Source organism: Pan troglodytes, chromosome 6 (genome assembly GCF_028858775.2).
Source record: "Pan troglodytes isolate AG18354 chromosome 6, NHGRI_mPanTro3-v2.0_pri, whole genome shotgun sequence".
NCBI lineage: Eukaryota > Metazoa > Chordata > Mammalia > Primates > Hominidae > Pan > Pan troglodytes.
This window is the reverse complement of record NC_072404.2, coordinates 108,774,432-108,789,303: the sequence shown is the minus strand read 5'-3', so window position 1 is coordinate 108,789,303 and position 14,872 is coordinate 108,774,432. Positions and strand designations below refer to the sequence as shown.

Genomic DNA, 14,872 nt, shown 5'->3' with positions numbered 1-14,872 from the left:
GGTGAGCTGAGATTGTGCCACTGCACTCCAGCCTGGACGACAGAGCAAGACTGTGTCTCAAAAAAAAAAAAAAAAAAAAATTGGCTAGGCACGGTGGCTCACGCCTGTAATCCCAACACTTTGGGAGGCCGAGGTGGGTGGATCATGAGGTCAGGAGTTCTAGACCAACCTGGCCAAGATGGTGAAACCCCATCTCTACTAAAAATATAAAAATTAGCCGGGCATGGTAGCAGGTGCCTGTAATCCCAGCTACTTGGGAGGCTGAGGCAGAGAACTGCTCGAACCCGGCAGGCAGAGGCTGCCATGAGCCAAGATCGTGCCACTGCACTCCAGCCTGGGTGACAGAGTGAGACTCCATCTGAAAAAAAAAAAAGGAACAAGATGTGGCTGCGAGCTCGTGAGTGGTGCCTTGAGAAAGTGACTGCTACAGGGCCTTTGCTAATCTGTAAAGTGGGGACAGTGACCGATGCCCAGTCCACGGAGCTGCAGGGAAGTCAGGACTAATGTGTGTGCAGGGCTTAGTGAGGTGCCCCCAGATGTGTTTCTGGTGTGGTGGGTGTCACTGGCAGTGAGAACATCCGGGCGCTGCAGAGAGGCCCTTGCCTCATGAATGAGGCCCAGAGAGGAGAGGATGGACTCCCCCAGGGTGATGGGAACAGGGGTCCTGACATCCCATTTGGTGCTTCCCGGGGACACTCTAGTCCTGCCCCCGGTCCCTAACAGCCCACTCTGGCCCTGCCTAGGTACCCACCAGTCATTCTCCTGCTCGAAATAACAGATGGAGATCACACGAGAGCCGCTGCCCACAGCAAACTTGTTCTCGTTGGGGGCCCAGCGCACGCAGCGGGCAGCCCGGTTGATCCGCAGGATGACCAGCGTGGGCTTCCACGTGTGGCCCTTCAGCGTCCACACGTAGGCGTTGCGGTCTGTGCCGCAGGTCACAATACGGTTACTCTCGGGGGCCCAGTCGATGCCTGTGGGGGGATGGAGGGAACACAGGAGGCTGATGACACTCAGGCAGAGGTGGCTGTATGGTGGCCACATGGGAGAGGCTGAAAGGCCACCATCCAGGTGGAAGCTGTATCTGCCCAGCAGGCACTTTTTTTTTTTTTTGAAACGGAGTCTCGCTCTGTCACCCAGGCTGGAGTGCAGTGGCATGATCTCAGCTCACTGCAGCCTCTGCCTCCCAGGTTCAAGCAATCCTCATGCCTCAGCCTCCTGAGTAGCCGGGACTACAGGCGTGTACCACCAATCTTTTTTTTTTTTTTTTTTTTTGAGACAGAGTCTTGCTCAGCCGCCCAAGCTGGAGTGCACTGGCGCGATCTCAGCTCACTGGAACCACCATCTCCCAGGTTCAAGCAATTCTCACATATCAGCCTCCCAAGTAGCTGGGATTACAGGCACCCGCCATCATGCCTGGCTAATTTTTGTATTGTAGTAGAGATGAGGTTTCACCATGTTGACCAGGCTGGTCTTGAACTCCTGACCTCAGGTGATCCGCCCGCCTCCGCCTCCCAAAGTGCTGGGAGTACAGGCGCAAGCCACCGCACCCGGCCTCTTTCTTTCTTTGTTTTTATTGCGACACAGTCTCGCTCTGCCATCCAGGCTGGAGTGCAGTGGTGCAATCTCAGCTCACTTCAACCTCCGCCTCCTGGGTTCAAGCGATTCTTCTGCCTCAGCCTCCAGAGTATCTGGGACTACAGGTGCGTGCCACCACACCCGGCTAATTTCTGTATTTTTCAACATTTAGTCATGTTGGCCAGGATGGTCTCGAACTCCTGACCTCAAGCGATCCACTCGCCTTGGCCTCCCAAAGTGCTGGGATTACAGGCATGAGCCACTGCACCCGGCCCAGCAAGCACTTTTTACTGAGATCCAGTGCTTATTTAGAGTGACACCAGGGGGCACTCCTAGAGCTTATGAGGGAGTGTCAGAGCCCTCCATGCTATCAGCAAACATGCTGGAGGGCAAAGCCAAGAGGCAGAAAAGATGGGTTCTTGGTCATGTGGAGCTGCTGGATCAAGCCTCTCCTGAAGCCCTCAACCCTCTGAGTTTTTGGTAACATGAGCCAACACGGTCCCCTTAAAATTGAAGCCAGTTTGAATCCGGGTTTCACGGTGAGTGGGTAGATGCTCCACAATGAGTGGCCATGCCCTGCCTTGCACCACCCCCCCAACCCACCACCTCCTTTCAGGACGGTGGTCCCAGCCACCCTGACATACCTGTCACCTGCCCGTTGTGCTCCTTGAGCTCGTGCACCTTGGTCCATTTGGCACCGCTCTTTTCATAGATATGCACCTCATGGTTGTTGGGGCAGATGGCAATCTCTGAAGGGGAGATGGAGGGAGATTGAGGGGCCCTCTCCATGACTGCCCTCTGCCAGGACACACTACACAGTGTACCTAGGCAACAACACCTCACCTTTCATGACTCAGTCTCTCCTCTTCTGCCTTGCAGGGGCCCCCTGAAGTCCTTCAGGCCCTGCTAGGCCACCCTCTCTTCTCCTGGAACTGGCTGTCCTTTACTCGCAGCAATGAACCCTGGGACCTCTCCCCACCCTATCGCTCTGGCCAACCAGGAACCCTTCGCTGCTCCTGCTGACACCTCAGGGCCCCTGCACCTGCCAGCCCCTCCCCAACTGGGGCACAGTTCCCTTCCTCTCCTCCTCTGGGTCTCTGGGTAAATGTCAAAATGTCATCTCCTCCGAAAGGCTTTTTCTTGGTCACTTTTTCTTTCTTTCTCTTTTTTTTTTTTTTTTTGAGACAGAGTCTCGCTTTGTTGCCCAGGCTGGAGTGCAGTGGTGCAATCTCGACTCACTGCAACCTCCGCCTCCTGGGTTCAAGCAATTCTCGTGCCTCAGCCCCCCGAGTAGCTGGGATTACAGACACCCACCACCACGCCCAGGTAATTTTTGTATTTTTAGTAGAGACAGGGTTTCACCATGTTGCCCAAGCTGGTCTGGAACTCCTGACCTCAAGTGATCCACCCACCTCAGCCTCCCAAAGTGCTGGGATTACAGGATGAGCTACCTCAACTGGCCCATTCCCTCCTTAAACTTTAACCCAGGAGGCCCCTGGTCAGCTGGAAGACCCAGGGGTGAGGCCAGGGGACAGCCACATGGAGCCCATGGTCCGGGGGCCTGGCTGCTCCAGAGTCCCCATGTGTGCTCTGGCTGGTCCCCATCCCAGGAGGTGGAAGCAGCCACCCACCGGCCCCCAGCAAGCACTCACGGGTGCGGTCCTTGTTCCAGGCGTGGCAGCTGATGGGCTCCACCAGGAAGCTGTGGTAGGCCATAGCGGCTTGGTTCCTGTGCCCGAGAGAGGAAGAGAGAATCCACGTCAGCCCCGACCTTGCCCCTGACTTCACCCATACCAGGCCCCAGATGATCCTCACAGGCCTCACACCAGGGAGGCCCCTCAGTTTAGAGGGGCAGCAGTTTGCAGAGAGGAGCAGCAGGGGCCAGCCCTGGCTCCCAACTGGCCTGACATGTTGCTTCCCCTCCTGGGGCCTCAGTTTCCCTCCTTATAAAAGGGCAGCTTTCACAGGATGTCTCTGAGGCTCCAGGGACAGGGTGGAGGAGACGGTACTACAGGGGAGATGCTCCCTGGGGCGGGGTGGGGTGCTAGGACTCCAAGCTGGACAGGCCCCTCACTTGTCATCTGTGCCTCGGTTTCCTCATAGGATGGACGACCCCCCCACCCCCACCCAACTTCCCCTGCCCCATTAAGGATGGGATGAAGATGAAGTCATCCAGGCAAGGCCCGGTGGCTCATGCCTGTAATCCCAACACTTTGGGAGATCGAGGCAGGCGGATCACTTGCGGCCAGGAGTTCAAGACCAGCCTGGCCAACATGGTGAAACTCCGTCTTTACTAAAACTACAAAAAATTAGTCGGGTGTGGTGGCGGGCGCCTGTAGTCCCAGCCTGAGGCAGGAGAATGGCGTGAACTTGGGAGGCGGGGCTTGCAGTAAGCCGAGATCGCGTCACTGCACTCCAGCCTGGGCGACAGAGTGAGACTCCGTCTCAAAAAAAAAAAAAAAAAAAAAAAAAAAAAAAAATTAGCCAGGTGTGGTGGCGCCTGCCTGTAATCCCCACTACTCAGGAGGCTGGGTGACAGAGCAAGACTCATCTCAGAAAAAAAAAAAAAAAAAAGAAATGAAGTAATCTCATAAACCACCTAGAAAGGTGTCCAGCACATGGCAGTTGGCCCTGCCGTGCCCAGAGCCCTGGTCTTCCCCCACACTGCTCAGACGGGGAGAGGGGAGGTGGCCGGTCTGCAGGGGTTCATGGCTGAGGCAAAGGCAGATATTTAACAGATACATCCCATTCTCCATCCAGACATCCACTGGCTGCACCCAGGGCTGGGAGGAGGCACAGGGCTAGGCGGGGCCTGGGTGATGGCTCTTGGGGAGGCCCCAGGGTGACCCAGCCTTGGGGAACTGAAGGAGGGAGATTTTTGTTTCTTGAGACAGGGTCTCTCTCTGTGGCCCAGGATGGAGTGCAGTGGTGTGATCATGGCTCACTGCAGCCATGAACTCCTGGGATTACAAGCATGTGCCACTGTGCCCAACTAATTTTTGATTTGTTTGTAGAGAGGGGGGTCTCACAATGCTGTCCAGGCTGGTCTCAAGCTCCTAGGCTCAAGAGATCTTCCCTCCTCACCTGCCAAGTATTTGGGATTACAGGTGTGAGCCACTACACTCGGCCAGAACGAGGGAGATGTTTGACTGCAGCCCCCTAGACTAGCCCCAGCACTGAAGGGGAACCCTGGCAGAGGGAAGCGACTCATCCTCCCGTCAGCCCAGCTCAGCCCCTGCCAGCCTGTCCCCAGCCTCCTCCACCTGCCGCTGAGTGTCAAAGGAGCCCACCAGGCCTGACGGGGGTGAGATCACGGTCTCAGCCCACTTCCTCAAACACATCTCTCCCCGCCTCCGTGACTCAGTTTCCCAGCATCACAGGGACCTGGAAGTGGAGGAGCCCAGTGGCACTGCTTGCCCAGCCACATGCCCCGGGACACATCACCTGCCTTCTTTTAACCTCAGTTTTCTCATCTGTAAAATGGGAACAGGAATCCTGCCTCCCAGCAGAGATGCTGAGAGCTGGAAGCAGATGACACACCGCACCTGGCCTCTATGAGGAGGAACCACGAGGCGGTTACTCTTAGCCTGTGATGGATGTGATATACCAGCCCTTTGAGGAGCAGGCCTCCCCAGCCGACCAGAGGCCAATCCTGGGGCACACAGGCATGCACCTGCCTCGGGCTTCCGTGCTGGCTGTTCCCTAGGCCTGTGACACTCTTCCCCCAGATACCGGCACACACGGCTCTCGCTCTGGTGCTGCCACTCAAGTCTGTGCTCAAATGTCAACTTCTGGGGAGGCCTTCCCTGACCCCCTCCATTGGAAACTGCAGCACCTCCCACGGTCCGGCACTTCGTAATTCCCTATTTCCGATTAAATTTTCTCAGCAGTCACCATCAGACATGCACTCACTGATCTGGCCCGCTGCCTTCCTCCCCTGCTGGAATAGAACCAGCTTGGCAGAGACACATTTTTGTTCTTTCTTGTTCTCGTTTCTATTTCCACTGCTTAAATGCTTAGCACATAGTAGGTGCTCAAGAAATATCCGCTGAACAAATTTTTCATTGCCATTAGTGACCAACAGAGTACATTCTCAGAAACGTGTGTGTGTGTGTATATTTGAGAAAGGGTCTCGCTCTGTTGCCCAGGCTGGAGTGCAGTGTTGTGATCACAGCTCACTGCAGCCTCGACCTCCCAGGCTCAAGTGATCCTCCTGCCTCTGCCTCCCAAGTAGCTGGGACTACAGGCTCACGCCACCCTACCCAGCCCTCAAAAATATTATTACATAGGTTAGGAATGAGGCCAGGCACGGTGGCTCATGCCTGTAATCCCAGCACTTTGGGAGGCCGAGGCGGGCGGATCACCTGAGGTCAGGAGTTCAAGACCAGCCTGGCCAACATGGTGAAAGCCTGTCTCTACTAAAAATACAAAAATTAGCTGGGCGTGGTGGCACACGCCTGTAGTCCCAGCTACTTGGGAGGCTGAAGCAGGAGAATCTGTTGAACCTGAGAGGCGGAGGTCGCAGTGAGCCAAAATCACACCACTGCACTCCAGCCTGGGCAACAGAGCAAGACTCTGTCTCAAAAAAAAAAAAAAAAAAAAAAGGTTAGGAATGAATGTGTGTGAAAAAATAACTTAAAAATAATAAATAAATAAATAATTTTATTAAATAGGGCCAGGCACAGTGGCTCATGCCTGTAACCCCAGTACTTTGGGAGGCCTAGGCAGGAGGATTGCTTCAGGCCAGAAGTTCAAGACAAGCATGGGCGATACAGTGAGACCCTATCTCTACAAAAAATTTAAATAAAAAAATTTGCAGGTGTGGTGGTGCACATCTGTATTCTTAGGTATTCAGGAAGCTGAGGCAGGAGGATTGCTTAGCCTAGGAGTTTGAGGCTGCAGTGAGCTATGATTGTACCACTGTGTGACAGAGCCAGACCCTGTCTCTAAAATAAAATGTATTAACTCGTACCATCCAGCACTTTCTGGATACTCCCTCCTTGCCAGCTCTAGAAAAAAAAGTATCCTTTTTTGTTTTTTTTTTTCGAGATGAAGTCTCACTCTGTTGCCCAGCCTGGAGTGCAATGTCACAGTCTTGGCTCACTCCAACCTCCGCCTCCTGAGTAGCTGGGATTACAGGTGCGCACCACCATGCCTAATTTTTATATTTTTAGTAGAGACAGGGTTTCACCATGTTGGCCAGGCTGGTCTCGAACTCCTGACCTCAAGTGATCCGCCCGCCTCGGCCTCCTAAAGTGCTGGAATTACAGGCGTGAGCCACCGCGCCCGGCCAGGTGCTCTGTATACATTCTTGACTTCAACACTCCCACCAGCCCTGGACTTTCAGGGAGGCCTGGCTGCACTTGGGGAGGGATGCCAGGCTCCAGGTCAGCTCCAGATGACAGATGTGGGGGCCGAGGCCACCTGCCCAGAGTCACCAGTGACAGCCATTAGATAACGTGGCTGCCTCCCTCACCAGACTGGCAGTTTTGTGTTGGGTCTCAGGGCCTGGGCTGGGAGCCAACCAGGACTGGGAACCCTGAATGCCCCAGGAGGCCGGTGGCTGCCCCGTCACTGCCCTGCCCAGGGGCCGGCCCATCCTGCACTGCATCTGGGCCCAGGCACAAGGGAAAGGCAGAACAACCTTTGCCTGGGGCTGCAGTTTGGCCCCACAGGGCTCAGTGACCAGCCTGCCCGAGGTCGCAACACAAAGCCCCCTGCGCTCACTGCCTGGAAGGCCCTGTCCACCTCCTGCTCACTCCAGATCGAAACCGCTTGCTTTCACTTGTAACAGGATGTCCTGGAAGATTCCTGGAGCAGCACAGGACACACACACGTGCACGTGTACCTGCGTGGGGCAGGGACCTCATGTTTCCTTCATGCTTAGAACAGGACCCCGGTGGGTCCCCAGTCAGCATTTGCTGAGCAAGTAGACACACGCAGCGCAGGGTCAGGCCACACACACACACACACACATGCGTGTTCAGCCTCACACACACAAGCACACTTTGCATGTTCAGCCTTGCACACACACATGCACACTGCACCTCCCCACACTTTAAGCACGTTTAGCCTTGCACACATGACCATACTGCCCACATGCACATGCGTGTTCAGCCTCACACACAGGCACACTGCAGGCCTGCACACACGTATGTTCAGCCTTGCACACATGCAAGCGCACTGTGTCCACAAGCACACTTTGCACGTGTGGGCAGCCTTACCCAGAACAAGCACCCGGCACCCACTGGGGCTGCCTCTGCAGCCTCTCTCTCCTTATAAGGCCTCTTTGTGTAAGGTGAGGGCCCCGGAAGCACCACCTCAGCGCCCTCAGCCATGTCAGCAGGTCTGATGGGGGTTTCCCTGAGCGTTTCCTGTGTTCCCGGGCTGGGACATCACCACCCACATCTGATGCCAACACTGTGCAGAGAGAAGCTCAAGGCCTGTGACTGATTCATGGTGCTCATCTACACCCCGACAACCCCCATGGTCCAAGGTCACCAGCAGGGCAGGGGCAGGGTGAAGGCCAGAAGCCCACTTTCACACTCCACCCAGGCTCTGGTTGGCCCCAGGACTCCAGCTGAGGCCAATTTTTCCCTCCCTTTCAGCCCCAGGAGGCCCAGACTGAAGGAACCTCCGGGGATGAGGGTGGGAGAGCCCAGACTCAGAACCCTGGGTTGATGCACAGACTCTGACATCCCAGCATCAGTGGTCACATGCTTGCTGTGTGCCCAGCCACATCTCTGCCCTGGCTGTGAAGACGGAGTGGCTGGCTCTGCTGAAGACAGCAACCCCCACGTGTGCCAGTGGGCAAGGGCAACCGAGAGGACTTGAAGAGCCCTGACCACTGTTTCTAGGACCCAGACATACTCAAGGGGCAGAGGAGGGGCTGGAAAAGATGGCCACAGTGGTACACTAGTGACTGGCAGAGGAGGGAGGTTGAGACCACGCCTATCAGCCAATCACACTTCAGCATGAATTAGCAGAAATACTTCCTAATCTGTTGAACAAACCCCTTAAATGGGGCAAAGGAGAAGTGTTAAGGGGGCGAGAGAGAGGAAGACTCATTTCCCTTTTTCCATAACTTCTGCAAAGCAGCTGAAACCCAAAGCGCCTCTGCGATAACTCCCCAAACCCCACATCTTACCAGTGAGGAAGTGGGAGAGCAAAAAGGGAGTGGCTTCTCTCAGCCAATGCTGCCACGGGGCTCCAGTCTCCTGCCTCAGGGATTCTAGCCGGGGACACTCCAACTTCATCATCCCCAGGAAAACCTCTCACCTACCAAGCCTGCGTGAGCCAGCGTGTGCCCACCCCCGCCTGCCAATTACCCTGCTATGCTATGGATGTCTCAGGAGAAAAATACGAGGGCTGCTTCACCCACCAGTGTTGACAGCATAAGGTCTCAGTGATGGCTCCTGGGGGAGGGATCCAGGACACCAACCCACTATCACTGTGGCCCTGTGAGCCAGCACTGTGGGCCTGTTTGATGTTAAGGAACCAGAGAGAGGAAGGGATAGCCGGGCACAGTGGCTCACGCCTGTAATCCCAGCACTTTCGGAGGCCGAGGCGGGTGGATCACTTGAGGTCAGGAGTTTGAGACCATCCTGGCCAACATGGCGAGACCATCCTGGCCAACATGGCAAATCCCCGTCTCCACTTGAAAAAAAAAAAAAAAATTAGCCAGGCATGGTGGTGCCAGGCAAAGAAAGCCTCAGGCTGCCCAGCGGCGGGGTGGTGGTGGTGAGGCACTCTAAAGTCCTGGGCCTTGATACTCTCTCCCTTACTGTGCTGGGTTTACATTCTAGCTGTCTTCATACTGGCTGGGTGCCCTCAGCCAATATTTCCCTCCTATCTTAATCCAGATGAGGCTGGGGCTAGACTAGGCACAGGCTGCGGGACCCTTCTTGCCTGGCTTCCCTAGGTTTCCCTGAATCCAGAGGTTTGGCTGTATCAGAGGCTAAACCAAGGAGGAGCTGCCTGGAGGAAAGATCTCAGCATTACAGGCGCTCCGGGAAGTCTCCACCCAGCTCAGGCAGTTCTTGGATAGAGCAGCCAGCAGGCTAATTTGCACCGTGCTAAGCGGTTACTCAACTTCCTATGCTGGGTCAGAGCCCTTGCTACCCCTATCCTTCCCTCTCCAGCTCTGCTCTTGAAGTCTTACCAACCACGCAGAGTGAAGTCAAGAAACACACATGAAAACAATCGTAAGGTACCATTAAAGCACCGGTTAGTCATCCAAACAAAACAAAAACACACAAAATTCAATGCTAGCAGAGCTGTGGAGAAATTGTCATTTGTTGCTAATTGGTTTAATTCTTCTGAAGGGCACTCAATTCAACAAGTGGGTGGGACCAAATATTAATAGAACAGAATAACACTAACAGGAACTTGAAAATTAGCATTCTGGCCAGGTGTGGTGGCTCACGCCTATACTCCCAGCACTTTGGGAGGCCGAGGTGGGTGGATCACGAGGTCAGGAAATCGAGACCATCCTGGCTAAAACGGTGAAACCCCGTCTCTACCAAAAATACAAAAAATTAAGCTGGGTGTGGTGGCGGGCGCCTGTAGTCCCAGCTACTCGGGAGGCTGAGGCAAGAGAATGGCGTGAGCCCGGAAGGCGGAGCTTGCAGTGAGCCGAGACTGCGCCACTGCACTCCAGCCTGGAGGACAGAGCGAGACTCCGTCTCAAAAAAAAAAAAGAAAAAGAAAATTAACATTCTTTGGTCACATATACCCATTTGGTCCTAAGAAAACAGCAACACATTTTTCTTTCTTTTTCTTTTTTATTTTTGAGATGTAGTCTCATTCTGTCGCCCAGGCTGGAGTGTAGTGGTACATTCTCGGCTCACTGCAACCTCCGCCTCCCAGGTTCAAGCAATTCTCCTGTCTCAGCCTCCCCAGTAGGTGGAACTACAGGTGCCCGCCACCACGCCCAGCTAATTTTTGTTTTTGTTTTTAGTAGAGATGGGGTTTCACCATGTTGGACAGGCTGGTCTCGAACTCCTGACCTTGTGATCCACCCGCCTCGGCCTCCCAAAGTGCTGGGATTACAGGTGTGAGCCACCACGCCTGGCCCCATTTTTCTTTTTTAAAAGCAAACAGGTGGGGTGCCATGGCTCACGCCTGTAATCCCACCATTTTGGGAGGCCAAGCCAGGTGGATCACTTGAGTCCAGGAGTTCGGAGACCAGCCTGGGCAACATGGCAAAACCCTGTGTCTATAAAAACTACCAAAAAAAAAAAAAATTAGCGGGATGTGATGCTGTACGCCTGTAGTCCTGGCTATCTGAGGGGCTGAGGCTGGAGGATTCCTTGAGCTGGGAAGGTGGAGGTTGCAGTGAGCCGAGATCTCGTCACTGTACTCCAGCCTGGGTGACAGAGTGAAACCTCATCTAAAAAATAAAGCAAACATGTTTATAATAGCTGTCTTTATAATGGTGACAGTGTGGAAAAACCAGGTGACAATATGGAAAGAGTAAATTGTGACATTAACATGTTGAGATGCTATGTAATTATTAATATTAGAAAAGACCTATCAGCCGACGGGTGCGGTGGCTCACACCTGTAATCCCAGACTTTGGGAGGCGGAGGCAGGTGGATCACCTGAGGTTGGGAGTTTGAGACCAGCCTGCCCAACATGGTAAAACCCTCTCTACTAAAAATACAAAATTTATCTGGGCTTGGTGGTGGGCACTTGTAATCCCAGCTGCTCGGGGGGTCGAGGCAAGAGAATCACTTGAACTCGAGAGGAAGAGGTTGCAGTTAGCTGAGATTGTGCCACTGCACTGCAGCCTGGGCGACAGAGTGAAACTCCACCACCTCCAAATAAACAAAAAAAAAAAAAAAAGAAGAAGAAGCTGGGCGCAGTGGCTCACGCCTGTAATCCTAGCATTTTGGGAAGCCGAGGTGGGCGGATCACCTGAGGTCAGCAGTTCGAGACCAGCCTGGCCAACATGGTGAAACCCCATCTCTACTAAAAATATAAAAATTAGCCGGGCATATTGGCATGTACCTGTAATCCCAGCTACCTGAGAGGCTGAGGCAGGAGAATCACTGGAACCCGCGAGGCAGATGCTGCAGTGAGTCAAGGTAGTGTCACCACACTCCAGCCTGGGCAACAGAACAAGACACTGTCTCAAAAAAAAAAAAAAGGAAAAAAAAAAAAAGAAAACACGTATAAGGCAGGCGTGGAGGCTCATGCCTGTAACCCCAGCACTTTGGGAGGCCAAGGCAGGAGGATCGCTTAAGGCCAGGAGTTTGAGGCCAGCCTGGACAACACAGCAAAACCCTACCTCTACTAAACATTTAAAAATTAGCTGGGCATGGAGGAACATACCTGTAATCCCAGCTACTCAGGAGGATCCCTTGAGCCCAGGAGTTTGGGGCTAAAGTGAGTTATGATCAAGCCATGGCACTATAGCCTGGGCAACACAATGAGACCCGGACTCCAGAAAAAAAGAAAAAGACCTATCAATGGATTATGTACAGACATATGTAAGAAACAAACTTTACTGGCATCTATCAGGGCGATTTTACCCAGAACTTTCACCATTCTCCCCCTGAAGCAAGCCTGAGACATTTTTTGTTTGCCTTTTTTTTTTTTTTGGAGACAGAGTCTCGCTTTGTAACCCCAGGCTGGAGTGCAGCGGCATGATCTTGGCTCACCGCAACCTCCGCCTCCCAGGTTCTAGCGATTCTCCTGCCTCAGCCTCCTGAGTAGCTGGGATTACAGGTGCCCACCACCACACCTGGCTAATTTTGTATTTTTAGTAGTGACGGGGTTTCACCACGTTGGTCAGGCTGGTCTCGAACTCCCGACCTCAGGTAATCTGCCTGCCTCGGCCTCCCAAAGTGCTGGAATTACAGGCGTGAGCCACCGCGCCCAGCCTGTTTGCTTTTTACCTTCAGTTTGTACAGGAGGAAACCCAGGCTCAGACAAAAGCAACGATTTGTTCAAAGTCACTCGGCTTCTACTAAATGACGCAGCTTGGGACTCTGACCCCAAATCTTGGAGGCCAGGAAGTTAGGTTCACCTGGGGGAACACTATGATCAAGGTGAGCAACAAACGCACGTTTATACTGTCAGCGCCTGACACGCTGCCAGGTGTCTTGCAGTATTGCATTTCAGCCTCCCAGTCCTTAAGGTTCCCATTTTCCAGATAAGGAAAGTTGAGGCTGGCAGGAGTTGGGTGGCTTACCAGTCACTGGCCAGTGAAGGGAGAAGCTGGCACTCCTACCTAGGTCCCTAAGATTTTATTTATTTATTTAGAGACGGAGTCTGGCTCTGTTGCTGAGGCTGCAGTGCAGTGGTACAGTCTTGGCTCACTGCCAAGGCAGGTTCAAGCAATTCTCTTGCCTCATCCTCCTAAGTAGCTGGGATTACAGGCATGTTACGCGGCTTTTTTTTTTTTGAGACGGAGTCTTGCTCTGTTGCCCAGGCTGGAGTGCAATGGCGTGATCTCGGCTCACTGCAACCTCTGCCTCCCGGGTTCAAGCAATTCTCCTGCCTCAGCCTCCTGAGTAGCTGGGATTACAGGTGCGTGCCACCATGCCTGGGTAATTTTTGTATTTTTAGTAGAGACAGGGTTTCACCATGTCGGTCAGGCTAGTCTCGAACTCCTGACCTCAAGTGATCCGTCCACCTCGACTCCCAAAGTGTTGGGATTACAGGCATGAGCCACAGCGCCTGGCTACATTTTATTTATTTATTTTAATAGAGAAAGGGTCTCGCAATGCTGTCCATGCTGGCCTCCAACTCCTGGCCTCAAGCGATCCTCCCGCCTGGGCCTCTCAAAATGCTAGGATTCTATGTGTGAGCCACCGCGCCCGGCCGGGATGGGTGGTGGTAGCCTCCGGGCTGCATTGGCAGAGGAGGCAGGGGGAGGTCTGACTCCCCAGGGCTTGCACTCCTGATCCCTTCACTGCCCGCGGGTGCAGCCCGGCCCCGCCCCGCCCTAGGCGGCCAGGCTGCTCTCCCAGCGCCTCCGGAAAGGGAGGGGCTGCTCGGATCTGCCCTGGCCGCGGAGCCCTGCAGCTGAGGGGGTGCGTTCCGGGACCCCGCCAGCCAGGCCCGCCCCGTACGGGACCCCTCGGACCTGGCCCGGGGGAGGCGGGTGGGAGCAGCGGGAGCGGCCAGGAGGGCAGGGGCGGGGCGGCAGGAGACGCCAGCTCATTTCCCGGCGGCTGCAACCCGGAAGGCTCCGGGGATGGAGGGGAAGTGACTGGGCGTGGGGCCCCGCCGGCCCGAAGTAACGGGGCGACACAGACCGACCGCGGGGCAAGGCTGGGGATGGGGGCCGGGGAGCCGGGGCGGAAGGCACGAGGCGGAAGCTTGGGGCCGGGGGCTGGGGACGCCCCGAGGGCGCCCGGTGCGCTGGGAGCCCGCGTTTCCACAGTCTGGCCCTGAGGCCACCCCCGCGCCCCCTCCAATCCCAGGGCTCCCTCTCCTTTCCGTGAGCCCCTCGTCCCCGCGCCCCCTCCTCTCCATGTGCCCCCACTCATCCCCGTGCCCCTATTGGGCGGCGCCCCACATCTATGCGTCCTCACTTCCAGGCGCCCCCCGGTCCCCTCCTTGCACCCCCTCTCATCCCTCCAGTCCCGCTCACTCCCAGGCGGCGCCCCACATCTACGCGTCCCCCCACCTCCAGGTGGCTCCCCTGACCCCCACCTCCGGGCGGCTCCCCTGACCCCCACCTCCGGGCGCCCCCACGGCCCTCACCTCCCGCGTCCCGGCCGCGGACTCTGGGCAGTCGACGCGCCGAACCGGCTCTGGGCTCCGCGCCGGAGCAGCAGCCACTTCCTCGTGGGCGGGGGGCGGGGCCTGCCGACCTCAGCCCGGTAGGGCCCGGGGGCGGGGACCTGGGGCAGCGGTCGCGAGATCCAGGTCCCGCCCTCCCTTCGGGGTGGGGGTGCTGCCGGTACCCGCGCAGACGTCGGAGCCCAAGGCTCTGTCCGCAGAAGCCGTCCGCAACCACCGTCAATGCTTTACCAATGGGGAAACTGAGGCTGGGAGCCAGGCGCGCAGCCTGAGCCGCCGCTGGGCTGGACCTCCGAGCCTGGGCCGGGCGCACGGCCCCCGGGGACTGCCGGGCGCAGGGTCGGGGAGTCACGTCCTCTGAGCCCGGACGGCGGGTACTGCGGGCTCCGCGCTCACACGCAGGTGAGCGGCTAGCGAGCCCTGCAGCCCCGTCCCCAGCCGGCGAGGAGCTCCCTTCACGCTGATGCCGGTGGGCGCCAACTGTGCAGGCCCTGGGCGGGGAGCAGGCGGTCCGGGCGTGGCCAGGGCAGCCCGGCCC

At 55.8% G+C, this 14,872-nt stretch overlaps 1 protein-coding gene across 5 annotated transcripts in view; it reads right to left on the bottom strand.

Moving 5' to 3' along the window:
- The window catches only part of ARPC1B (actin related protein 2/3 complex subunit 1B), a 21,910-nt gene extending 7,038 nt beyond the window's left edge, over window positions 1-14,872 (bottom strand). The window contains exons 1-5 of one of the 5 annotated variants that reach the window (XM_063814784.1): window positions 14,296-14,831; window positions 11,590-11,687; window positions 3,231-3,307; window positions 2,223-2,327; window positions 752-974 (exon numbers count right to left, since the gene is read on the bottom strand). In XM_063814784.1, the coding sequence (XP_063670854.1) occupies window positions 752-974; window positions 2,223-2,327; window positions 3,231-3,294 (392 nt within the window). In that variant the 5' untranslated portion in view covers window positions 3,295-3,307; window positions 11,590-11,687; window positions 14,296-14,831. Of the gene's footprint in view, window positions 1-751; window positions 975-2,222; window positions 2,328-3,230; window positions 3,308-11,589; window positions 11,708-12,479; window positions 12,622-14,295 lie in introns of those variants that run through there. The other 4 variants (XM_054656020.2, XM_063814785.1, XM_063814786.1 and 1 more) reach the window with 4 other exon arrangements.